Source organism: Dysidea avara, chromosome 2, assembly GCF_963678975.1.
Source record: "Dysidea avara chromosome 2, odDysAvar1.4, whole genome shotgun sequence".
Taxonomy (NCBI): Eukaryota; Metazoa; Porifera; class Demospongiae; order Dictyoceratida; family Dysideidae; genus Dysidea; species Dysidea avara.
The window spans coordinates 25,276,170-25,303,419 of NC_089273.1; the positions used below are offsets into that span (position 1 = coordinate 25,276,170).

The following is a 27,250-nucleotide window of genomic DNA, read 5'->3' on the forward strand; positions in this document are numbered from 1 at the left end:
AATTGGGTGTGGCTTCGTGCATACCTAGTATTACAATTTCCCGATATATTAAAATGGGTGTGGCACACAAAAGTACTTATCCTGCTGCAAGACTAGACTATATACAACTCGTACAATGATCGATTAGTGGGCGTGGCTCCACGTAAGCTTGCAGACAGCAACGGACAGTTTCGTGCTACAGACAGCACTTACTAATAAATGGGCGTGGTTGAGCGTATGTTTGTAACGCGATAAGTGGGCGTGGCTCACGAAAGAGCTACGCGAGTAGCGTTTATAAGTTTCCACGATGTCAAACGAACAATTGCGTTTCTCACGTGATCCAATCCCGGTCAGACCCGGATAATTTGTAAACCGGGTCGGACCCGGATGACCCGACCCGGTTTCAACGCTGTCCTAGATTATGTGGTGCCGCACATCCTTTCTGCTGACTTTAACCTCTAACTTCATTAATATGTTCATATACATGCATGCATGTAATTGATTTGTGGGTGTTGCATTTTTGTATAATCTAGTAACAATGGTAACTGTGTGCAGTTTAACCATCTCTGTAAAGCCATATAATTATGTAATCTGATCAGGCTATGTAAGCACACACATGCATATGTCATAATTACATCCAATTCAGTGTCATCAAACATGCTGACACGTTAGTAATACATATACAATATGCAGTGTATATAATACAAGCAAGATTATGAACATACATGTATAATACCCACAAAACATCAACTTGTGTTTTTGCACCTAAAATATATTGATCACTACAATGTACCTACATACAGGGAAGAGCATTGTTTAGATTGATATAAGATTATGTTATTTTAATCATAAAAATTTACTAATCTCACTTTGATAAGGTTATCCTTATAGTATTAGATTAATTACCAAGTGAACCAACTGTAAATTGGTGTTTGTATACCACACACTTGTTCGCCAATAAATTAAGCTAACTAAGGCGATTATAGCACACAACAATGAATATCAGATGCTTTGGCTACACCCGTCTAAATGATGAGGAAGCAGTACAATGGTCAGGAGTGATTAGCGTCAATGATGACATCTCGCGCTAGTGCATAACGCGCTATCAATGAATAAACTAGCCAACAATGAATTAACTAACCATCTAGACAGTACTTGGTGGGTAAAAAATCGTTCCTTGTACACTATACACAGCACTCAGTGGTAGCCAATATTAGCCTTACGTTCTTGTTCCTTCCGTGTTACTTCAGTGCTGGTCACTGTAAAGTGCTAACAATAACAAATGGGCACCTTTGATCTGCGCATGACCCATACCACAAATCAGTTAGAGCACACCCATGAAGTTTGTATCTGATTTGTAAGCATGACACCCGATGGCCGCAGACCTGAGGGTGGAGTTGTTTACAAATCAGATACAAACCTCATGGGTGTGTTACAACTATTACTTGTATAATAATTATTTCATAGTTTCATCATGTATTCTTTGCTTATTTTAGTTGCATTTTGGAGGCAAAGTATATACGTATATACATATATGGCTATTCTATTATAGATTATCTGTGCTGAGTGCAATGCCAGCATAATTCTAGCATATTATTAATTAGGTGGATATTCCAAATTATGGAGGTTATAGTGCACCAAGGCATGCAGTTCCAAAATTTTGTTTTGATGATAATTTCAGATCAATAACAGATATCTTATTTCTGTTTTTTGCACATCATTATGTTCAAATATTGCAACTTATTTGTATAGCTGTTATTATGGTAACAACCACAAAAATGCCGCAATTTACATATCAGTGATTTTAGCTTTTTTGAAACTAGTCCTCCATACTTCTGAGTTTTGCTAAACAATTGCAGTTCATGAAAGCTCTCATTGAGCCAAAGAATTCCTGTTGAATAGATTTGGAAAATTTGCTTTTACAGGGACATTATACCCATTTTCCAATTTTCATAGGTTTTTGAAAAAAATGAAACTTGTTTCACATGCTTATAAATTTTTATGAATACTCATTGTTTTCTTGAAGAAGATTGGCTAGACTAAAACTTGTGTAGAACAAATTCTAAATTTTCTATTTAGTTTTTGTTTATAACTGTGTAAAGTCAATTTATGGCTTTGGCAATGAAATTTATCAAATACCACTGTTTATAAACATGCATGCTGCAGCAATTCAGACAAGAATAAACAATATAAAGTAGTATGACATAGTATACTAATGAGTATGACATAGTATACTAATGAGTATGACATAGTATACCAATAAGTATGACATAGTATACTAATGAGTATGACATAGTATACTAATGAGTATGACATAGTATACCAATAAGTATGACATAGTATACTAATGAGTATGACATAACATAAAAGTATAAAAACACTGGTAGAACATACCTAACTAATTTTATAAAAAATGAGTGGGCGAGCAGGTTGAATATTTTTGGAACTTCATGCCTTGGTGCACTACATATGGGGTTGGATATTGGAAAAAACAATCCAAATTACACATTGGAAGTTTCGAAATAAACGGTTTTAAAGAATTCAAGTCAGGATAACTTACCAAGAATGCATTTAAAATTTACAAAAAAGATGCATCAGTCTATTGCCTTTCAGACCACTTTCAGTACTTGTAGCTGCTTGTAGAGTTTCCAGCCAAATAAGATAGAAAATCTGAGCAATTGGATGAGCGAAGTAGTATCACAAGTGCTCACAAAGGGATGGAGGGAGGGAGGGTGGGCAAGAGACAGACATCAAAATGGAGGCAGACCATGATTGGAGTCCAGACACAAGATTACAGGGCTGTTCTTAGTGGCTGATATGTAGCAAAATCAACAGAAAAATGTCTGGTCAACATTATCAGGCCATCCACCAGTAAACCCACTGATTCTTGCCAAGCCAGACGCTTCAAAAGACCAGAAACCACCAATCAAGCTCTCCACACCTTCCAGAAAAGACGTCTGTTAAAACCAACCTCAAGTAGTTTGAGTAGTACTGAGGGTCAAAACTAGTAATATGATAGTGTAGCTATCCACTGGTGGTGTCAGTTTGATTTTGTCTAATGTGCGATTTGGATCGGTTTAGTAAAATCTGGTCACATATAAATCCTAACAAAGCAGTCAGTGGAGGAAACTGCAATAGAGCACTCAAATGCATTGTACATAGCTCTTTAGATCAATACTCTATAATAGAAAAGTCACTTTGTAGTGAAATACTCTTGGAGCATTCACTGATTAAAATAATGCAAGCATAATGGGAGCACTGAGGACACAATTGGCGTGAAGCATTCTGGGAAATTTTAGCATACAGTTGTTCCTCCATTATCCAAACTCATTGGGCCCTAGGTGTGTTTGGATAATGGAAAAGCTTGGATAAATGAAGCCCATACAGTTATGTACAGAGCTCAGTTAAAATACTCTAATAGAACATACACTTTGGGCAAAATACTCTAATGGAACAGTCACTTTCACAGTTCTGACAACAGAACATTCAGATAATTAGGGATCGGATATGGAGGAACCACTGTCTAGCAATATTTATTATATAGTTATACAACGGGCATGGCTGCTCTGCCTGATATAAACGCACGAGCCTGAGGGCCTTTATTAGGCCCAAAGGCAAGTGCATTTATACAGGCAGAGCACTAATGCACGTTGTATAACTGTTATATACAACTCCGGCACTCACCTAGTAGATGGGGAGAGTCTCACTAGACAGCTGCACCTCTTATAAAGGCCAGGTTTCTAACATCGATTGTGGGTGACAAAGCCGAATGGCGTAGTGAATTCCCTCCACACTGGCTAAACTCGAATCTGGCGGCATGACAAAAAATGGTTGCCACAACCGAACGAAATGGTGAGTATTATTTAGACTATAGTAGTTTATTGAGTCATTGTCGAAGTGGACTACGGTTTAATCTGGGTTCAGGTGGCACCAGGCTAGTAAGGTGTGCACATGTAGACTAGAGTTGTGGCTACTGTCTTGGCTTTTTCAATTGCCATTGGCTGCTTGGTAAACATTATACGCATGGTGACCGGTTATGGCCCACAATCAACTTTTATATGTCAGGCTATAAAAGAATTCGAGTGATCTGTGAGGTGCCTTTCCTCGTAGCGGTCTCGGCTACCAGCACTTGTGCAATGCTGCACAAAACTGCAGCCAGTGCATGTATCTGTATATTGCGGTGTAGACTACTATAACTTATAATACACTCAGTTTTGGCCTGCAAAATCGCAACCATTGCATCATAAGGTACATTCACTGCAGTCTCAACAGTGCCATATGCAAATTATGGCACTGGCGGTACCTTTGAACTGCCCACGCAGAGTGGTACGTACATTATTCAATAAATATACAGATGTATATAGTAATTGTTATGTATACTTTTGTACACCTGTGCATGTTTAATGTGGAATCATTATGAAGCCAATTTAATGCATAACTTATGTTATATACATACACAGCTTATTTTATATTACAGGAATAAGATGCCCACCACCTCCACCATTGCCTACAAACTATGTCCCTCGTCATAAAATACTAAGTGAAATGGTCACTAAATTATGTCAGTCCACCAATGACCCTAATAGTTATGGGACAAATTTAATGGTTACTGGAGTATAGGTGGATTTGGCAAGACTTCTGTTGTCACTGCTTTATGTCATCACCCTGTGATAAAGGAACAATTCAAAGATGATGTTGTTTTATAGAGCTTGGACCACAAGCTACTGATCCAAGCATGAAACTAAGCTAATTATATCACTTGCTAACTAGTTAATACTTGAAACAAGGTGACATCAATCAAACTGAACAAGAAATAAATCAATTTACAAGTCTTTTTATTGTCGTAATCTTCTTGTCATTATTGATGATGTGTGGCATGTTGAAGATGTAGAGCCAATAGTGAAGGCATTTAGCAACTGTAAAATAGTCCTCACTACCAGGATGAATGATATTGATCAATACATACCTACCAAACAGGTAGATAGTGTAGGTCCAGTGGAGCAAAGTGAAGCTATCTCTCTACTGACCTGTGGAGTGATTGAAATCAGTCAACTGTCACAAGAGGATAGGAACTTACTTGATGAACTAGCTCAAGATGTCCACCTGTGGCCACTGCTTCTGTCACTCATCAGAGGACAATTGTCTCATTACATAAAACATCATTTGCCTCAAAATAAAACCATCCAAAATGTGCAAGCAAAATTACATGATACTGGTTTAACAGCTTTTGACAAGAATAATATTGGCAGAAGTCGCAAATATGCTGTTAGAGTTTGCATAAATGTGACATTGGAATTATTGTCAAAAGTATTATCAGACAAATTAATATCATTAAGTTTGTGGACTAAAATAGGAACTTCACTACAAACAGCAGTACTACACAGTCTGTGGAGCACTACTGAACACAGAGCAAGAGAAATTGCTGATGAGTTATGGTCCTATGGTGTAGTTCAATTTACTGACATTACAATACCTCCAGTTAATACCATCCAAAATTGTGTAGAAGTTCGTTCTACCATCAGTCAATTTATTCTTGAGAACATGGATAGTACCGAACTGTATAGGCTAGCACCACAACCAGGTGAAGCTGAAGCAGTGCATGAAGCACTATGCCATTGTTTTAATACAGTAGGTGGAGCACAGGCAATTATGACTCCTAAACAACAACTACAACACATAATGACAGATTTGGAATGTTATAAACTACCAATTTGTTTGTGGAATATAAGTATGATCACATTACAGGATCCTCATCATATTATATGTTTCTTGGAATGTTTTCGTACTTTGGTTACGAGAACATGTCTTACAAAATTTTTGCCAACACTAGAAGCACAAATTAACTCATTGATTGATAACTGTCAGAAAGTGTTAAAGGGTGTTCACAAATTGAGCAGAACATTGACTCAAAATGTGCAACGATCTCCTAAGTGAAGGGAAATACCAGTGCATATTGCAAACCATTCAACAGTATGTTAAAACATATCCTACTTATTCCATAGCATCACAAGCAGTTACCATGATAGAGTCCATATTGTGAAGGAGACCTACTGTACTAGGTTATGTTATGTCAGCATGTGAACAAATACAGAGAGTGTTGCCTGACTGTCATTGCTTCACCAAAACAGTATTACCAATGGCTACGTTACTCACAAATGAGCTATATCGTATTAATAGTTCGCTACTGGCAGGATTATGTGATATTGAAATAACTTGCAACCATTACATGTCTGACAAGGTTTTTGAAGACTATTCTTTAATTAACGCTAAAGGATGACATTTTGAAACTGCAAGTAATATTAATTTTGATCAGTTCAAGTAAATAATCTTCTAGCACTAGCTACGTACCTTAGCACTGACAACATCATCAAACACTCTGTGTATGTATGTATTTTCTGATCATGCATATATGGGTTGTATCATTTTTCCTGTTAGTAATAACATTTAAAGGTATAGTATTGCTGAATATTTGATAATTTTTGAAATGTGTTTAAAGTGAACCAAATTAAAGATCCCTAAATATTCACCATCTTCAACAGTTAAATCTTATACCCAAATGTTTTACAATTCTTATTGTACTGTGAAAACTGGTACATGAGTACAGTAGGTACATGTACATACCTCTCTAGAGCAATAAAGTTTAACAAACAGCTAAATTCTCTAACAAAGTGATTGTCAAGACATTAAACTCCTTTACAAATTTTTACTTGCTAATGATAGAAACATTTGGGGTATGTGATTTATTGAATAACTTGTTAAGCAGCTTAGTAAATTCCCAGGCAATATGAAATCTTGCATTATTTTGCTACTTAAGTTTTTTTTCTGTTTTGCTGTCTGTATATGGCTGTCACAACATGGCAGTTATATTAGTTGTCTGTATTGGTAACTATATGGACAGTTGAATTTTTAATTGAAAACAATAACCATGGGTTATAGAGATAACTGAATAAAACACAACTCATCACTGTGTGAACATTAAATAAAATTTTCAGTGATTGAAGACTGTTGATTTACCTTTCAAGTGAGCCATAAATTATGGGATATCCACTTAATTTAGCTTTAAAATGGTTCCATCAATTCTTAATATTTCAAAGAAGTGCTGCTTTTAATTTCTTGGTAAATAATAATAGGGTCATGGTCTATTGTTGATAAAATTTTGTGGTGGGGCCACAATGGGTTCAAGAGATATAATTAAATGTGTTATGTTATGTAGTGGAATTCTGTGTCTATTATTGTTGTATGTCAGTGTAAACCCCTAATAACCACTCCTAATAAGGCCATGTTAACTTTCCAACCTGTATTAGTAACCACCTGTATTTAAAGACCACTTTTGTTTTCCTGTTTATTTATGTTTTTAATCTGATTTACTGTGGTAAGGGTGATGAGCACAGTACTAGGTACTCCAAACACACCAAGTTTCATCAAAATCCGAGAGGTACCCTTGGTGATTTGACATGGAATGACCCTTATGGCTTTAAGTGCTACAAAGTGTTATTGGTATAGCTAGACCTTACCTAACCTAAAAATCACGTGAATTACATGTCCGTCACTTTTGTAGGGCAAAAACGTAAAGATTGACATGAGTGAATCACCTGAACTTACATGGGAAGACTTAAATCCAACACTTTAGAAGTCTCCAGGGGACCAGGGCAGCAATGATTTCTTTGTAGGGTCATGTGATCTTACGTGACACGACTGATCCAGCTTCGTTTATGTGCAGTAGATTGCAAGTGAGTTATCAGTTACATGCAGTAGATTGTGCTGTTAACCTGCGTCGCTGGCACATACAGTGTGGTGCCAAGTGTACCCTTTGTGACTCTAACCGGCCAACTACCGCTCATATTTTAGGTGGTTGCCCAGTAGCACTATCCCAACAAAGGTACACCTATAGACATAATCAAGTACTGTTCACTTTAATTTCTCAGTTAATTACTCTCTTTTCTGATTGCCAAATGGTCAGTGTCTATGCGGACCTGCAGGGACATCGTTTTAATGACTCTCCTCCTGAAACCATCCCCTCCAATGTCTTAGTCACTCCTTACAGACCCGATGTTGTCATCTATAACAGACACTCTGCATCGATGGGCATTATAGAGCTTACATGTCCATTGGACTCAATACATCATTTGGAGTCTGCACACAACCGCAAAGTTTATAAACCTGAGTATGTACAGCTTTTGGCTGAATTGGATCGTTTGAAGATTCCTCACTGCTACACAACTGTGGAAGTCAGTGTTTTGGGCCATTTTCAACCTAGTTCTATTGCTGTAATTAAGGATGTGATAAATTTTGCCCGGCAAGTATCCCTATTTTCCAAAGGAAGTGCTAGAAATCTTTTGTTCAAGATGGCCAGTGCCTCAATTTCTGCTTCACAGAGAATATTTTATGGTAGGAACTCTAAAGAATGGACAATCAACCCGGACTGTTTTTAATCTGTATATAATTTAAGCAGTAACTTTAGTTTTGTACCTAAATTTTTTTTTTTTTTCCTTGCCATGCCCACTGCTGTCCACTGTTGGTCAGACATGTGGTCGCATGTTGTCCGAGGACACATAATTATATATAATTTATTTGTAATCATGCATGTTTTCTCATCAATTATTAATGATGGTTCTCTCTAAGTCAGTTGTTACTACTATATACTCTACCCCATTACCACTTTGCTGGGTGTGCTTTCTGTGGCCGTAGTCGTGGATCCACCGGTGGTAACTAGCTAGCAAGGTGGACGTTCGTTGAGATTCCATTTTCAGATATTCAAGCTTCCTAACCAAGATTTCCAGATTATACGTGATCATTATTAAATTTTGTCTTGGATTCCAGTTCAGTGGTGTCAGGCCACTCGCGGCCACCAACAGTCTGGCCATCTTTGCCAGGCCGCCAGCTCTTGTAGACTCTACCAGGCAGCATTAGATAGTTTGGGGACGATAACAGGTGCTCTCAGTGGATAAACAGCCTCCTTTGGCCTCAAACTGAGCCTGGCAGCTTCACGTGACCATTTCTTGCTCCCACTGCGTTAACTTAATATGTGTGGATGGTATTATTGTATCAGCGGCGGAGGAAGTAGTTGATATGAGGGGGGGCTGGGCTGACCCAAACTTATTTCTATAGTTTGGTAAGGTGAGACCAAAAAAAAAAAGGTCACAACCAACTGACAAGAGCTTTCCACCTCACCAGCTACTATTTCTAGCTGATAAACTACATAAAAATCCTTACATAGCTCGCTACACACTTACTACTTTATTAGAGTGACTGCTCTATTAGAGTATCTCGATCTTTATCACGGTTTTCAGCCCCATTCCAAGAAAGATAATTTCGGTGTGATATCATTCTGAGGGGGGGCTTCAGCCCCCTAGCCCCCCCTTTCCGCCGCCTATGCATTGTATAGCTAGCTACTCTGCTTATACTGAATACAATTATGCCTAGCTATATGAATAGCTAGATCCAGTCGTGGCAAAAGTTTGGTAACTATAGGATCTACCTTTAGCCATAGCGTTATTTATTTCTTTATTGTAAATTAATATTTTACTTTTTATTTACTTACTGGACAGACATACGGTGTCTGATGTGTCCAGAGTACCAACCCAAAAGAATACAATCAATGTATCATCAACAGAGTTATTAAGTACACGTATTAATAAAGCCACTTTATGATTTTCCATGTTGTGGTCATGTGTGCCCGAGGACACACCACAATTAAACAATTTTAGTTTCTGTATGTTTTAATCATCAATAATGGTTCTGTGTGTGTGTGTGAAAAAAGTACCTTTACAAAATTGGGGCCTCAATTCTAATTACAAAACTGATTATGGTTATGCCTCTAGAAGACATTAATTTTGCTACAACCGCACATTTATAGCTACAACATGGTGTGACTGTTAACATAGGACTTAATAAGTATATAGCTACTGTACATATGTTAAATGAGAAGATTGTAAAGCCATAGCTAGCCAACAACAAGTGGGTATTTTTGAAATAGCCTTATTGTGTAAGACATCTACACATCATGGATTCTGTTTAGAGTGATCAAGTTTCTATGCATGCCTAATGTACACTGTGTTGTACCATGATGTAAAAGTCTTATGTATACACATACATGGCTATAGGGTTCATGGTGTAGTATACATGTTCATACTGAAGCATTATGTACAATGATGAATCCACATACATGCAAATACAGTCAGTATGTTTAGCTACTGTATATAGTAGTACAGTGATTTACTGTACTGTGTATGTATATCTGCTATGTACTATGCTATGCATATAACAAATATTAATATTATTCTTTCGATTGATTCATAATAAACTTGTATTAACCAATGCACAGTAGGCACCTAGGTATATATTTGTTCATGTGGAATCTATAATAATCATGTAGTTACGTACGTTAACATTGCATATTTAATTAAGTAGTACCGTAATAATTAAGTTTGATAGTCAAGGAATCGTGCAATGTAGAAAACAATTTGTTACAATGTCAATATTTCTAATCTAAAGGTTTAAGACCACAGACAAGTAACTTTATATAGTTAGTTTAATGTATCATCTGTGTATATACATGAACTTACTCTTACATTTCCAGTTTCAACATTTACCATATTATGGTAATAGGTGCTTATTACCTTACAAGTAAAGAATGTACCATCACTGGCTGCCTTAATTAAACACCCAACGTATTGCTCCACTTACAATGTGGCATAATAAAGGCTTGAATAAAAGCAGATTGATGCCATTATTATTAGTTATTATAGCATGCCACATGGACAATTATTCACTAGTATTTATTTAACAGAGTAACTGAATTTTTATGATGTACACAGTCCTTTTGAAAATACTTTGGGAATGCCACAAAGATTACATTTCCTTACTAAAAGCTGGACATACTAATAATAAAAGTGTTAATTCATTACAAGGTCGCTACACTGTATAATAAACATTCAATCACATTAAATAATAGTTATACGGGCACAATGTGGAGTCTATGAAATTTATAAACCCGAAGGCCCGGGCTGTAGCGCACGAGCGAAGCGAGGGCGCTACTAAGGGCCTGAGGGTTTATAAATTTCATAGACTCCACATTGTGCCCGTATAACTGCTTTAGACTCTATTTCACATTACACTCAGATTACTTACCTCATCCACGGCTGTTTCTGCTGTAGGCTTGGCATAAGCGGCTGGTTTTCTTACGATAATACTAGCGCCATGGCAACTATACGTCCTCACGTGACAAAATAATTGCGCTCGTTAAATCACTACACGTGAACAACGCATAGCGATTGGACAAACCGAATTTTGAGCATATGTTATATTGTGCGTGAAGGCGTGGAGTATATTAGAAAACAAGGTGGAGTATATGAGATTTATTAACCACCCAAAACAGCGTAAATAGAGTCTAAGAATGTATGTCTGTCTTGTAACACAAGTGTAAATGTCTTGTAACACAAGTGTAAATGTCTTGTAACACAAGTGTAAATCAACAACTTCCATAGTATTTGTAGCAGCCACATTATCTGGAAACTATCTAGTTATTTGACTCAGTTTCACAACTACATGAATTCTACTCAGACTCAGATGGCATCAACAATGTTTGCTACTTACATGATTTTCGTTTTATTAAATATACACATCTATTGTATTATAGGCTGAGATGATTGCATTATGTGTACATAATTATGAGGTAATATACATCCATTTTGCTTTTATTCAATCTCTCTCAGTGTGCGTCTGTGTGTTTGTGTGTGTGTCTGTGTGTGTGTGTGTGTCTGTGTCTGTGTCTGTGTGTGTGTCTGTGTGCCTGTGCCTGTGTGTGTACCTCCATAATGGTGACATGTACAGTTAATTAAAATAATAAATTCTGAATTTTATTTTGCTGACATACAAATAAAAGTTTGTCTGTTAGCAAGCTATCAATGTCATGTAGGTGTACACACTTTAGTGCACACATGTACAAATAAGCATGCCGTTGTAACTAATCAAATAGTCTAGGTTAACACAGTGTAAGGGAAATGTGTATAATTATTACACATGCAGTGTGGGTTATGTAATATCAGATAACAAGAATTTACACTAACTAATTGTGCAGCACCAAGTCAGCAATAAACAGTTATAAAATACATCACTTGCTACTGGAGCAGGACTATGTATAGTGGAGCTTATTAGTAGTAGAGCTTCATGAATTTCTACTAGTGTGTTTTGTTGTCATTGTCTCAATTACACGCTCTGTAGTGACTGCACTGAATTTGTATGTAATCTGCATACCAGATATACACACTGCCATCATATAGCTGGTTACTTTCTCAGTGAAATAGAGTCTAAAGCCCAGTCAATCGCAGCTTAAGTCCCAGTTACTGGAGCACAATCCATCAACCTAAAGTACAGATAGCCTTGGTGATACACTGCATGCATGGTATTCATGAAACACTTATGTACTCTTTATGTAGTTAATGAACCAATGTACACACACACACACACACACACACACACACACACACACACACACACACACACACACATACACACACACACACACGCACACACACACACACTAAATATCCATATACATACATTGTACAACAGTATGTAGGAATCATTTTGATAAAACTCTTATAACACATGAAAAAGGAATTCACACTGCAGCAAAAACATGAATGTTCATGAGCTTCATAAAGTTTGTTATGCTCACGTCACTCTGTGCAATCCAGTGTGAAGCACTGGTATTGAATTACATGTGTTACTGGCAATTTTACTATCTATGTGTATAGCTACTGTACAGTACATGGCTGCAGTGGTCAAATGGCTTCATTATATGCTTGACATTAACTGAAGATTTTTGGCCACTACGATCAATAACTCAGATCATAAATTATAACAGTCAGGTATGGGTGCTGAAATATTATCAGCTAAAACAGACCAGTTACATGTTATTCAAAGTACATGTATATACACCTCGGATACTGTATATGCCAGTGTGCATTATTCAAAGATGCATATGACTGACTCTACATAAATACCAGTCTTATAATAACCTTTTCAATGGTGTTAAAACTTGAAAACCCATTTCTGGACTTGTGGACCTAGCTAATTGCTTTCAGAAACTGACCAACTTTAGTAAGGGTGGGATATTACTTTGAGAAGAATGCTGGGTTATCTTGTGGGCAATGAAAAATTCAATGAACTTTAAAATTAAAGAGTCATTCTCTCGATATACCAGTAATTGACATCAATATACCAGTGTACTCATAGTCAGTTTTAAAGACATCCTATACGTATGTTATAACCAAAACATTGCTATAGTGGCATCTCAGGATACATTGTTTTCTAATTTTGGTAAATTGTGTTATGGCATTTATGTAACAATGCCCACTCAAATGGCAATTGCATGTAGTCACGTAAAGAGAAACATATTTCCATACATGATACATACTGAGTGTCTACATGTTAATACACACTGCTATATGCTCTTTAGAATTTTATCACTACAGTGTTACAATGGCAGGTGATTAGAGTCACGGTTATAAAATTGTCAAAATTATAGCAGGGGTGAATGTATAAAATCATACATGTGGCTGCTTATGTTTTGTGTGCTAAATTTCCAAGATCATACTTACCCAACCATCCCATGGTGGAAACAAGATGATAAAATTTGGTGTCCCAGTAACTTCATCTGAGAAAGTGGACAAAGGTCATCACTACCACAATAACTTTAACTTAATCCATGCCTTATCCAGGTTGTGAATTTTTCAAAGAATACCGAGAGAACAAGCATCTAGTACAAGGCCTTTGATACAATTGGTCACGGCTGATGGTTGATGTAGATTTTAACATACCCCTTGTTCTGTGCTACTGTGATCTCAACATCACATGGGAGAACTACCAGAGTTGGGATTTGGTAAAGCTAACACAGAACTACATGAAATTTCTAGTACAAAGTGTTGCATTAGGAGAGGGTGGTATGTTGATTCACTGTGCGTCTGGCTGGGATCATACATAATGTATTATGTACTTTAAAACTTAAGTCTGAAAATTTATTGAAATTTAGGCACCTATAAGATGATGATGATTACTTCAAATAAAGTGCTAACATTAGAGTATATACGGAGCTAATATTACAGTTATTTTAATGCCAGGTGCTCTGAGCTGCTCTCCTGTTTTATATTCTGCTGTACCTGAAGTAAAAAAGAATGGCACAGGGACCAATATCCTGATAAAGCAAGCGTGCTACCAATTCCTATGGCTTCACGTGCAATATGCTATTGCTAGTTTTTTTTAAATTTAGATGTGTTTGTGGTACTTGAAAAATCACCACGCTCTAGTAGAGTGTAGCATAACATTCTGCTTAGTGTTTTAACTAAAAGTACAGTATAGAACTAATCTATATACACAATTATACAAATTTTGGATCTGGTCTCTTATTTTCCATCTGTGGCTTTTAACTTTGCAAATTTTACCTAGCTGAATTTTCTAGGTATATACTTGTTGAAATGAGCTTTATGGTTCACTAAATCACCTACACGTACATGTAAGAAAATTACTATTTGATTTTGGTTCAGATTTCTGAAGCTGTAACAGAAAGACAATGAACTTTTATAGTGTAAAAAATTTGCTCCCATACAATGCTTTTTAACGATAGCAATATCACAAGCCACTGCAGTAATTTTTAGTGAGCCATAAGTGGTACCATAGACAGGGCCGCCCAGAGAAATTAAGGGGCCCAGGGCAAAGAGTTAAAGTGGGGCCCTTCACCCAAGTTGTAAGGTGAAGACCAAAAAAAAAAAAAAAAAAAAAAAAAAAGGTCACAACCTGCTGGCAATGACAATAACTACCCATCACCAACCATATCTCCTTATCTATAAGCTTGCTACACTGCTCCTCTGAAGAATACTGTGACTACTCTATTAGAGTATTTAGATCTGACTGCTCTATTAGAGTATATCGATCTTTTAAACAGGTATTCAGGGGGCCCTTCATGGGGCCTCTTTCAGGCTGGGGCCCTGGGCAAAATGCCCCAGTTTCCCCCCCCTGTGGGCGGCCCTGACCATAGAAGAATTAATTTGAGGGTAAAAATACAGCATGTTTTGTACTGTCATCGCTTACACATGCATTGGAGATTTTCGCTGAAATTTGCACCAAACAGAAGTTCAGTCTCTTAACTACATTGACCAGTTTAAGAGTAGTGTCCTTGTAAGCTTTACAGCTTGGTTAAAAAGCGTATAATATTTAGTACTACTCAAACAAATGCTGAAAAGAAACCACTCTCTGGTTCATGTGGTTTTAATGATTAAGTACCAAATCTAATCTTACTTGTAACACAGATTATGCTGCTTATAGGCATTCTATTATTAAATTCATCATCTTGTCTTATTAAAAAGATGTTATCATATTACTTCTTATTTTTAGTGATAAGTATCCCTACACATGGTTGTTGGGGATATCATTTGAACTTGTGTACAGCTGTACGTGCTTAAACTGGTCCAAGAGATGCACCATACTTGGTCACTTCCTACAGGTAAAACTAGATATTAGATGTCCATGAGCCAACAAAATGCAATCAAATTAGTAGCAATGATCCTGCTGTTGCAGACTATAGCATATCAAAATACAAGTGCACAGTTCATCCCACACATGCATCCCTGTGATGTAACAAACCCAGTTGATTTTATAGCAAGATAGGTATCAAATAAGCCAATTCAAATTTTTTGATGTACAAGCTATGTATATATGTGTTTATTGACTTATTGTTGCATTACATGCATTGATTTAATTTTACTTAGTTCCTCAACATAACCTGTATCCAGTACTCCATTAATTGTGTCTTGTTTGCAAAACAGTGTTCTTTTGTTTACTCGTCTAGCTACAAACTGTATAAATACTCTTACATAGTATCGTTAATATTAAACCACTATAGCTATTTTTTTAATACGCATACATAAAATTATTTAGGTCTGAATGTTGTGAGCTGGAGTAACACATGTTCTACAAAATATCCCCAGCTCATGGTCACACCACATACTGAAAATGTAGGTGCATCACTATCAAAATAAAACTACCTATATTAGATGGTGTAACATTGGAGTATACATGTGCATACTTTCCTGTAACTTCGTGCATTGCTGACACTTTCAGAGTTACATTCACCAAAGGTAGACTATTTATAATCACACACACAGAGAGCATAATTATACTCTTTATTTTCAGAAATACTCTGCACTCACCACTATTATAGTGTGTTTTGAGCTTAACTATAGGTATTCATAATCTAGGTATTTGAAACGTTAATATGTGTTTGAAACAATATTTACCTAACATAGCTAATTAAGTTTGTAGTTATGCTGTATAAGTGAGGAACACATTTTCCAAATCTTAAGGCTGCTCTTGCAGATGTGTGGGTGTTCGGTGTTGTAATTGCTCCAAATGTTCTCAGATTCATCCTTATATAGTCTTACTACTTCAGGTTCTGTGTGTATAAAAGCAAATGGTGTAGCAGCTCTTTTACAATACTAGAGTGCTCTGTGTATGTTGCATAGCTGTGTATAGCATTAGACAGCCAACAATCTACTGAAGATAACCATGTTTAAACTGATAATCATCATTGCAGTTTTGCTCCAGCAAAACCTAACTTTTGCTGATGGTAAGCACATTTACATTGTATTGTGAGTGTCATTACTGTTAGTGTAGTATTCATAGTGACTGAAAATATTTAAGTGTGTAATTGTAAATACAGATCTCATGTTACTGTTACTACTGTACAATGAAGTAAACATCCACTTTTCTTTTGCAGATGCTTGTCATGTGGGATCACCAGCCTGTGAAAATGTGGCACCAGATTTCAACAAGACATTTGGAGAATGCTGTAACAATTATGATCCACTGCAGAGACAAGATTCATTTGGTAGTGGCCCAGGAGTTGAAACATGCATCCGTTGTGCCACACTAGGTAAGTCCAAAATCAACAAATCATCACTTGCTACTATGCTTTGTATTAATAGGATGCCATGTTGATAAGAATTGTGCCAGTGAGACTGGTGACCAAGTATTCACTGTGGAAGAGTGTTGTTCTACAAGGAATAGGCGTTCCTTTAGGGACCCTAGCACTGGAACCTGTCATTTGTGTGCTTGTAAGGGGTACATACAGCAATATTATTGTGCACATGAATACATATACTACGTACATACACACATACATATGTACATTAGTGCTGAAATGAATAGCATTTTTTACTATTCGAATAGTTGCAAACAAAATGACCGAATACTCGATTATTCTTTAAGCTTATACTTCTGTTGACAAGTACTGAAACCTTTTGTTAGGGAACAAGGTAGCTAAAGTGTAAGAGCTACTTCTACAGTATCTTTTCTAAAATAGAGTTTTTACAGTATAGATACATCACTTCAATTACAATCTTAAGTTTCAAGGCTGGTTTTTCCAACTGAATAAAATGTACAAAGTGCTAACGATTATTCAAATAGTGTGTGTTAACAAATCTAATAGTGTCATAACTACCGAATAGTCAAATAACCGAATAATAGTTTCAGCACTAATGTACATGCATCCACACACACACGCACGCACGCACGCACGCACGCACGCACGCACGCACGCACGCACGCACGCACATACACATACATATGTACATATTAGCACACACTAGTTTGTATATTTCATTTATGGCATAAATTTAAATTTATGTGTGTCTACAAGTGAATTGCATACACAACTTTTATTCTTAAGTATTGTCTCCCACTTTTTATAACCATTTGGTTTTTTTGCAGTTTGTTTTGATGGAAATGACTGTGATGGTCCTGGAATATATGCTGATGATATCAGAGAGTGCGGAGCAATGCGTGGAAAGTTTTTCAAAGACCCTATGACACATGAATGCAAACCCTGTGATCGTAAGTTTATTGTTAATATGTGCAACAGTCACATGGTCATAATTGTACACATTTCTATTGACATAATAGCTACTAAATATGTACAAGTATTCAACATCAATATTTCATGCAGTTTGCTTCCTTGGGGACACTTGTGATGGTGAAGGCACATTTGCTGCTAATTTCAGTGAATGCTGTTCCCTACCTGGAGCAGGATCCTACAAAGACCCTGATACCAAAACTTGCAAACGTTGCGAAGGTACTGTTTATTATACATAATGGTGTATGTGAGCATACTTAGTTACTGTATTTGTGTACATTAGGTGTGGTATAATGGTGTAGCTACTGTACATGTATACATGTGTATAAAATCAGTATTGTAAATACGTATACTGTTTTAAGCTAGCAAAAACTATGATTGCATGCAATTACTGCAAATAGTAGATAGCTACTCCATTAGCACACATAACCTCACCTTGTGCTATGTTACTATCACAACTACGTATTTTAGCACAGTATTTTTGAATAGTATTTAACACTTCAACAATGAGCATCCATTACATGTTAAAATTTTGTTTTAACAGTTGAAGTGTGGGGAGATCCTCACTTCATTGTTCCACTACTATCAAAGGAATTATTGTGCTACTCCATCCAAGGATATCCTGGCTTGGCTTTCAACCTGATTTACAATAAGAACTTCATCATTAATGCTCAGTTTGTGGATAGTGTTGGAGATACAAGTGAAGCTACCTGGATTGGCAAACTGGCTGTAATCCCTCACAACTCCAATGAATCTGAAGCTATCATATTTGATTCTGCTGAACAGACAGTTACTGTGGTTGGTCGTGGAAGTTTTAAGGCTTCAATAATCAAGAAAATAATCATCAGCGATAATGATAAAGTCAAATTCATTCAGGGAATAGAAAAACAAACAGGAAATCCCACTGTACATGTATCATACACTGACCCACGAGCTGACTTTGATGTCAGCTTCCATAGCAACCATCTCAATGTAGACTGGAATCTAGAATATGATGAGTTTGCTGACTTACATGGACTAATGGGTAAGAGTACTTGGTTTTTATTTACATTAATGATATAATTATATATATACTTCTCCTCTGTAGGTCAATTCATGATGAAGGGGGTTAACATTGACATACAGAGAGAGATGTTGATATACTCAGATGGACGAGATCCAGTACCAGTTACCAGAGACTCCACAATGACTGGTGATGCTGATAGACAATGTTGGAAAGTGATGAATTATGGCCACCAAGGAGAAGGACTGATCAAGGGAAGGATTCTTGATTATGTGGTGCCACATATTCTATCAGCTGATTTTAACCTGTAACTTCAACTCTAAAGTTGGACTTTTTCATGCTTTGCACACCATTATCTAAAAATGTACTAAATCGCAGCACAGATACACTATATAGCTACATAGATTCTTATAAATTAATTGCATATTAACATATTGATTTATGTTCATAATTAAGATTAACCAGATTTATCAAAATCCACTGAAAACTTTTACAGAGTACCAGTCTGACAAATTAAAAGCTAGAGGTACAATACAAGCTGTTGATTTAACTATAAGAAGAGATAAAAAAATTAACTCTTGATATAATATCAAGCACTGTACCTAAATATTTGCTTTCATTCAGTACTACATTGATATTTTTTGTTTAGCTTGAAACCTCCATCAATGAGACTACCTACTTCTACACTTGATAGTTATTTTAGTGATTCAGAAATAGCATTATAGTGAATAAAAATAAAGATTACACAATTGGTTTGGAGCCAATTAGTTGTTTAATTAATGCTGAAAATTGCATGGCAATACCAAAATGCTTTTGAAAGTTATGAGTCATGTAGGAAAGTTTTGTTTTCCCACATGTTCTTTTTTTTGCAGGCCCCAGTCACATAATAGTTTATATATTTACATGACTGGATTTGCAAAATGGGGTCTTCCACGCACAGTCGCACACAAGCATACAATCTTCTGATCACTATAATTCATAACTTCAGAATGGGAAAAGCTATTGACCTGAAATTTGATCAGTATAGTGAGCACCAATATAACTTAGAAAATCGTATACATAAAACCCTTTGATCTTTGTGTCTTTAAAATCCACGAGGATCTTCGTGGCTTTAAAAACCCTTGGCTTCACCTTGGGTTTTTAAAATCACGAAGATCCTCGTGGTAGGTCTCTAACTATTACTTAATGGTTGCAGAAATTTTCAGGCTTTCTGTATGTGTTTTTGAACATTAAGTTAGACTTTTTTCAAGTTCATAGAATCGGGTGTGTATGAAAAGTCCCATTTTCGCAAATCTGGCCTAATTTTTTTAACTTAATTTTTTATTCTTTTACAGTTGAAGGCTTTTTTACGGTTTGCAAACATCCTTTTGTTTTGTTAAGATTCACAAACTACATCAACAATGTTAGCCTAACATTCCATGCACAATTGTGGTGCACTGTAGCAAACTTTAAAAATTAATAATGCCAAAATAAGTTCAGTGATGTTGTGAGCTACAGTATGTTGCTTAAAATTGCTTAAAGGCTACAATATTATTATTCCATGTGTTTTGCATTTAGTTACCATAAGCTAGTTATTCATAAGAAAACATATCGCAATCAAATCATAAACTGCACTAAAGTGTTTTGTAGTTGCAATTGTCTAAAGTGTTTTTTTTATGAAAATTCTCTCGACAAAGTAGTCTGGTTATCATTTTGAATGTGTGCCAGAAAGAATATGCTTCCTTTTAACTTGAGAGATATATATGTAAGAGTTATACCACAGGCATGGGTGCTTTGCCTGGTATATATTATACACCACTTTTATTAGTGTGGGAATTCAAAGGCACTGTTTGGCGTTTAACTAGCATATTTCCTGGCAATATCATAGGAATGCATAGATTCCCATGGCTTTGATGTCCAACTAGTTCAAAGATACAATACACTTTGAGTCATTATATTGAGCAATATGGAGCATTACATTGTGGGATTCAATATTAGTTTCTTATCCAGGCGCTGAGTGTACTTGCAAAATAATAACTTATTATCCATGATAAATGATCACTGAATAGAGTAATTGTTAGGGTGATGCTTGAATGCATATCACAGCATAATTCATACACAAATTAATACTGACTGTATTTATTCCGTCTATGTTTAGGTATTGGAACTAATAGTTCAAAAATTCTACCTTGGTTCAAATAAAAACAGACCACAGCCCTCAATAGTGAATAACCTTAGAGTCATTTATAGATTTGAGGTTCATTCTGTCTTATTATAGGGAATCTTTAAAATAGTTGTTCCAATACTGAATAAAGACGGGGTTAGAATAGGTAGTATTGGAACACTATTTTTGCTGTGTATATACTTCTATAGTTCTATGCATCACGTATTAGCCATTTGAGCAGACCATGGAACAAGATCACTTTTAAATAGATTAGTCCTAAGTACAGTGTACTTTACTTATAATAATAGTAACATACTTACTGTCCCAAAAGTGAAGTTACTGCAGTAGTCTTAATGCACGTAGTGCAAAGCAGTAAAGATAAAAACTCAAAACTTACAATTGTACGTAATTATAAGTTCTAACATTGCATATTGAAGCATAATAACACATGAGTAACATTTTGAGGGCTATTAGCCCATGTTTTTAAAACCACATTCAGTCATCAGATAAATGCACTGTATGAAACCAACTGGGTGAGTGTTCTGTAGTTCTTTCACCAATTACGTAGGTGAGTGCATTATCACTTATACCATTGCTGCTTAGGGTTTGCTGATACACCATCACCCACCACACTTGTGCATGCAGCCCTTGGGTCTGACTGTATATTTAAATCAGCAAAATCCCTTTCAGCCATGGTATAACTACATACATACATGCATGTATACATATATTATACACACACATATATATATATATAAATACACTCGTGAAGCATGCCAGCAGTTTCTTACATGTGTAGGTTATTAACCAATGTGGCACATATTAGTTATACCATGGGCACTTGTGCTTTGCGTGATATACACACACTCGCACTCGGGCTAATTCCCTTGTGCTCGTGCGTATATATCAGGCAAAACAGTCATGCCCATGGTTTAATAATTACATAATATAATATATATATATTATATGTAAGAGTTAATACACTGTTGTGAGTGTGCTATACATCAAAATAATATAGCATGGAAAAGAGTGAGAGAGAGACAAAATAGCATAAGGCAAAGCTAGGTGCTATGTATATTTGGTCTCGAGACCATTATTTGAATGCTATATTTGATGTATAACATGACCCGGCCGGGCAGTAATATTAATTGTTACAGAGAACCACCAACTTAAGGTACAAGCAAGAATCATTAAACAATTACTGGAAACTCATGGAGTACTTCTGAAATTGATTATCCTTAGTAGAATAGGTATTTTTCCCGTGTTGCACCTTTGGATGAATCTAGCTAAGTCCAGTTTTGTAATGGCTAAAAGTTTTTGATTGTGGTACTTCATAAGCATATTATTGTGATATTCCTAGGACTCGTCCATTTATGTCACTCAGCAAAACACGCGCCAATTCAAGTGTTCTATACCTATACAACTGCCTTATATAGAACAGTTGTGCTCTGTATGGCTAGTATAGAATCATTATTGGTCCTCCTTTTATATATACTGTAAACCAATAGGTATGAGGTGCATTGCATTTATTATACATCCTGACTCTGAAGTCCGAGGAAATTTACTGTTGTTCACAGAGGGATTTATCAACAGTAATATGGAAATTGTTTATTCTGTGGACACATTCACTTTGAGGTGGAAATGACTCAAGGGGGAAATAAGGATTTATGAGGGGGGGAGGGCAATGGTGTGAAGACCCACGTGCTTACAATGTGTGTATATGCACATGACATCTAATAGTATGGAGGTACACTCCCCAATATTTATATATTTTTTGTATTTTAGACTCTCTCAGATTGCTTCTGACACATTCTTAGTATTACCAGAAGTAATCTCAGGTTATTACAGTTCCCAGGGCCGCCCAGAGAAATTAAGGGGCCCAGGGCAAAGAGTTAAAGTGGGGCCCTTGACCCAAGAAAAAAAAAAAAAAGGTCACAACCTGCTGACAATGACAATAACTACTCATTACCCATCACCAACCATATCTCCTTATCTATAAGCTTGCTACACTGCTCCTTTGAAGAATACTGTGACTGCTCTATTAGAGTATATCGATCTTTTAAACAGGTATTCAGGGGGCCCTTCATGGGGCCTCCTGGGGCCCCTTTCAGGCTGGGGCCCGGGGCAAAATGCCCCAGTTGCCCCCCCCCTGTGGGCGGCCCTGACAGTTCCTGATGTATTCTCAGGTATACAATTCTCAGCTACTCTACCTGCCAAAATACACATGTCATGTCAATATTACAGTTGTTCGAGATATAGACCATTCATTATTGGAACAATTTACCCCAGCAAATCATTGAATCAGACTCAATTAATATAGTTTGTAACAGATTGCTGTACATCATCTTCTGAATCAATTGTCATGGCTGGACCAATAAAAATAATTGAAAATGAATTTATAGTGAGAGATCCAAATCAAGCAGCAACTCTTCCGTTCATAGACTTACTAATGATTAATTGCTGTATAGGGTGGTGTTGAGGGTCAGATGGCTACATGTGCCATCTGATTGATTTAGTACTGGCCAGACAGACAGACAGAGATAGACAGCTTTAGCTGATATTGTCCCAGGAAGAGTTGAAGCATCACAGCTTCAGTATACAATGTATACATACACCAAACTTAATGTAATGTAGACTTGATACATTGTTTGGTGTTGTATAGTAATAATAAATAAATAAATAAATATAGGTACATGCTGTAGGTAGATTTGTGTGATCGTGGTCATAGTGGTCTGACTAGCTCGATTTTTGCTGTGAGAGCCCAGCATGTGACATGTGACTTTAGTGATGACTATTAATTTTGATTATTATTAACTTGATCCCAAGACAATATGCTGCATCTAATGATTAAAACCATTTGTAGTAATTAGTGTAGCTTTGATGGAAGGTCACTGGTATGCCCTCAGAATTACAACTCCCTAAACCAATTAAATTTAATTGTTAATTTTATACATTTCAATTGTAGGTTTTCATCCCTATCCATGTACTTGGTGATCCAAAACTTAGAACCCAGTCTAGGAAAGCTCTAGTATGAAGTTCTAGTATGAAGTATGCTGTGACTAGTATGAAGCTCTTAGTTACCTGACTATTGACAATAGAGTCTCCTGGATTTCTGAACAATGTCACAGAGTTCCGTCTACCATCTTCTCTCTCACCATCTACCATTTAACACAAATCATAATAATTATCACTAGTTACTAACAACACTAATAATAGTATTTAAATTAAACTTTAAATTAAATTTTTCTCCACCCCATAAGTAGCATTAATGATGATATGGATAGCAGTCTCCTGGATGTTTCTGCTGATATGATCGGTGAGACCCCAAAAAAGAAGCTAACATCTCCACATTCAGTTTACTAAGGTTGTTGTAAAATGCTTTGCTATTGTAACACCTTCTTCAGGTAGAGTCGATGCCACCGAACCATTAAGTTCTACAGTGGGAGGGATTGGAGAGGCATCTGGACTGCTAACTAGAACAGAATGTCGTAGCTAGGCATGAGGCTATTATGCTCCAAAAATTGAGCATTATGCTTTTGAGCAGTGCTCAAAAAATCACCTATTATGCTTTTGAGAATTGCCCATTATTCCCAAAATTATGCCACCATAATTGGCTAATAATGCCAGTTTATTGCTGTATCAGACCATTTTCATTGATGTTTAGGCTTCAAATAGTCTTGAATTCTTTAGCTGGTTACTGTATTAGAGAATTTCATTTCAATATGACTGCTTTATTAGAGTAAATAATATTCAATGACTGTCCTATTAGAGTTTCTGACTGCTCTATTAGAGTACAGTATCTCGATCTTTTTTAACGGAATTGTGCAATCTGCAGATTTTCCTACTGTTAAAGCTTTATAATCACCTCAAAATGCTAGCATAATTCCTGATTTCCACACATACCTATAATTATGCCCGAAATTATGCCAGCATAATTGCCGCATCCCTAGTCGTAGCTCTACAATCAATAGATCAACTGACCATTAAACAGCCAGAACATGTCACAATATAAATCAACTATGCATACTGGTGTCAATATTAAACCATAAAATCTATATACATTTAATAGTTAGCTAGCTAGCTATACCAAATACTTTGTTAACAGAACTTTATTACATGTCATGTGAGCAATAGTATGCATACTCATATTAGTGATGTCATAAGCAAACATACTATTCCAATTAATATTTCAAGTGCATAGCAACCTACGTACATAGTTTGAATTTTTTTAAGTTTCTTTTTATGGAATGAAGAATGTTATTGTAGCTAACAATGTGTCTCACCACACAGTGCTTCTGTTCACCAACAACACTCCATTTTTCTTGCACACATCAACAAAACAATGCCAATGAGTTTTCTTTTAATTCAATTCATTGTTGGACACTTCATAAAAATTTAATGTAAAATAGCTAGATCATTTTTGCTTCAGTTTGTATGCAATAGCAAAAGCAAGGTGTCTTTTAGTTGTTACTCTATGTTATTAATCAATAGAGAATGCATAGCTTCTGTTGAACTGTGATGGAATCTGTTTCAGATTGAATACATGTGTTGTAATATACAATAGAATCTGCTGCTACCCAGCACACATTATACTACATACACATGTATGCACGTACATTGCTTAGATGGCCTCCCCAGTGCTTGACTTGCTGTTATGAATAACACAAAGTTTGTAAATTGAATGTGTGTGTAGAAGACACCATTTTACAAATCTGGTTACATTGTGACTGGATTTGTGAAAAAGGGGGTCTTCCACAGAATCCACAAAATTCTATGAACTTCGAGGACCATAACTCAAGAAACATATTTATGTGAAAAAATTTCCATCAACTAAGCTATGTTGGTGCTCACTTATGACCAAATGTGACCGGATTTGCAAAAAGGTACCTTTTCCACACATTTGACATACCAGCAAACAAAATGATGTAACACTTGCTTCCTTATACTGATTAACTTTTTCTTAGTATCAAAATGTAGCCAGATACTGTAGCTACTTTCAATGAAAATTTCAAGCAATTATACACCATGATCAAAAAGTTATGAAGCTTTAAAGTTCATAAAATGCGTCAAATTTTGTGTGTGAAAAAGGTACCTTTTTGCAACCTTGAAGTTATGAGTCGTCGAAGTTAGTAAATTAGATATGTGTGAATGACCCCTTTTTGCAAATCCAGTCACATATAATTTTGGAATGTGATGATTCAATGTACAGGGATTGTTTTCTGGTTCCAAGTGGGAAAATGAAATGCCACTTCAGTAAAAGTGCTATTTTTTAATGCTTCATGAATATCAGATAACAGCTCAATATGTGAACAGGTGTTGCAGAAACCATTTAAAAGGTAATTACAAGGTATCTGTGTAATTAAAGGCAATCAAATGCAAACTATACAGCTGGGTAATGTATTTGCTGAGAGATACCTAATGTTGATAAGACAGAACCCATTTTCATCCAAGTTTGTGAATTGTTTTCACTGTAATATAAAATATTTTATAACAAAGTTGGTATTACTGGTCTATAGTTATACAACATATCAAGCACATTTAAAACTTGTTTGATAAGAGATTACATTGAGGGTATGTGGATAATTAAAATTTGCTGGGCTGAATGGTTTTCATCAGTTATGGTTGTAGTACAGCTCAAATCATACTTGTGATGCATACATACAGATATAGGATGTAGTTACCTGTTAATTCCTTAGCTATTCAACCATTTCCCATGAACATTATAACTGTTACAGTATAATAATGATGGTTTGTTAATGTAATGAAATAATTATGCATAACTACACTGAATACATTGGGTAAGTAATGATTATATAAAGTGTTTTATGCAAGCGTAAAGCATCCCCTCTAAGTTTAAGTATTATCAACCTATTTTTTTTATTCAGTTACAGTGTTTCGTATGAATAAGTCATTTCAGTAGCACAACAGTGTCATGTAGGTGTTGCTAAGCTACATTACTTCTCATTCCTTATAAGAAGTTCCTACCTACACAGTTGAATTCTTACAGATATTTAAACTTCATGTTCAAATTACAGTAATTGTTAATTTGAAATGAAATATAGTGCGTGTACAAAGTAGCTGAAATATATGCACAATGCAGCCACATGGTTTAGAATCGTGGCTGGAGTGTTGGAGTATTTGTACGTGACTGGTTGCTGTCAAGCCACAGCCATTAAGTGCACATATGGCTTTAATGATTTTGTATAAAAGAAGCTGT

General features: G+C 36.1%; 1 protein-coding gene across 1 annotated transcript; it reads left to right on the top strand.

The window, feature by feature from the left end:
- Window positions 1-16,476: 16,476 nt before the first annotated feature.
- On the top strand, window positions 16,477-19,351 carry LOC136243881 (uncharacterized). The gene is made up of 7 exons (XM_066035441.1): window positions 16,477-16,603; window positions 16,754-16,909; window positions 16,962-17,090; window positions 17,746-17,868; window positions 17,981-18,106; window positions 18,432-18,911; window positions 18,975-19,351. The coding sequence occupies exons 1-7, from the start codon at window positions 16,543-16,545 to the stop codon at window positions 19,199-19,201; spliced, it is 1,302 nt and encodes a 433-aa protein (XP_065891513.1). The 5' UTR covers window positions 16,477-16,542; the 3' UTR covers window positions 19,202-19,351.
- The last annotated feature ends 7,899 nt before the right edge of the window (window positions 19,352-27,250 follow it).

Excerpts from the sequence above, each read along its gene's own strand:
- LOC136243881 (XM_066035441.1), top strand. The coding sequence starts at position 16,543 with ATGTTTAAACTGATAATCATCATTGCAGTTTTGCTCCAGCAAAACCTA. Across the intron at positions 18,107-18,431 it reads AACTTGCAAACGTTGCGAAG|TTGAAGTGTGGGGAGATCCT; the intron begins GTACTGTTTATT and ends TTGTTTTAACAG. Across the intron at positions 18,912-18,974 it reads TGACTTACATGGACTAATGG|GTCAATTCATGATGAAGGGG; the intron begins GTAAGAGTACTT and ends TCTCCTCTGTAG.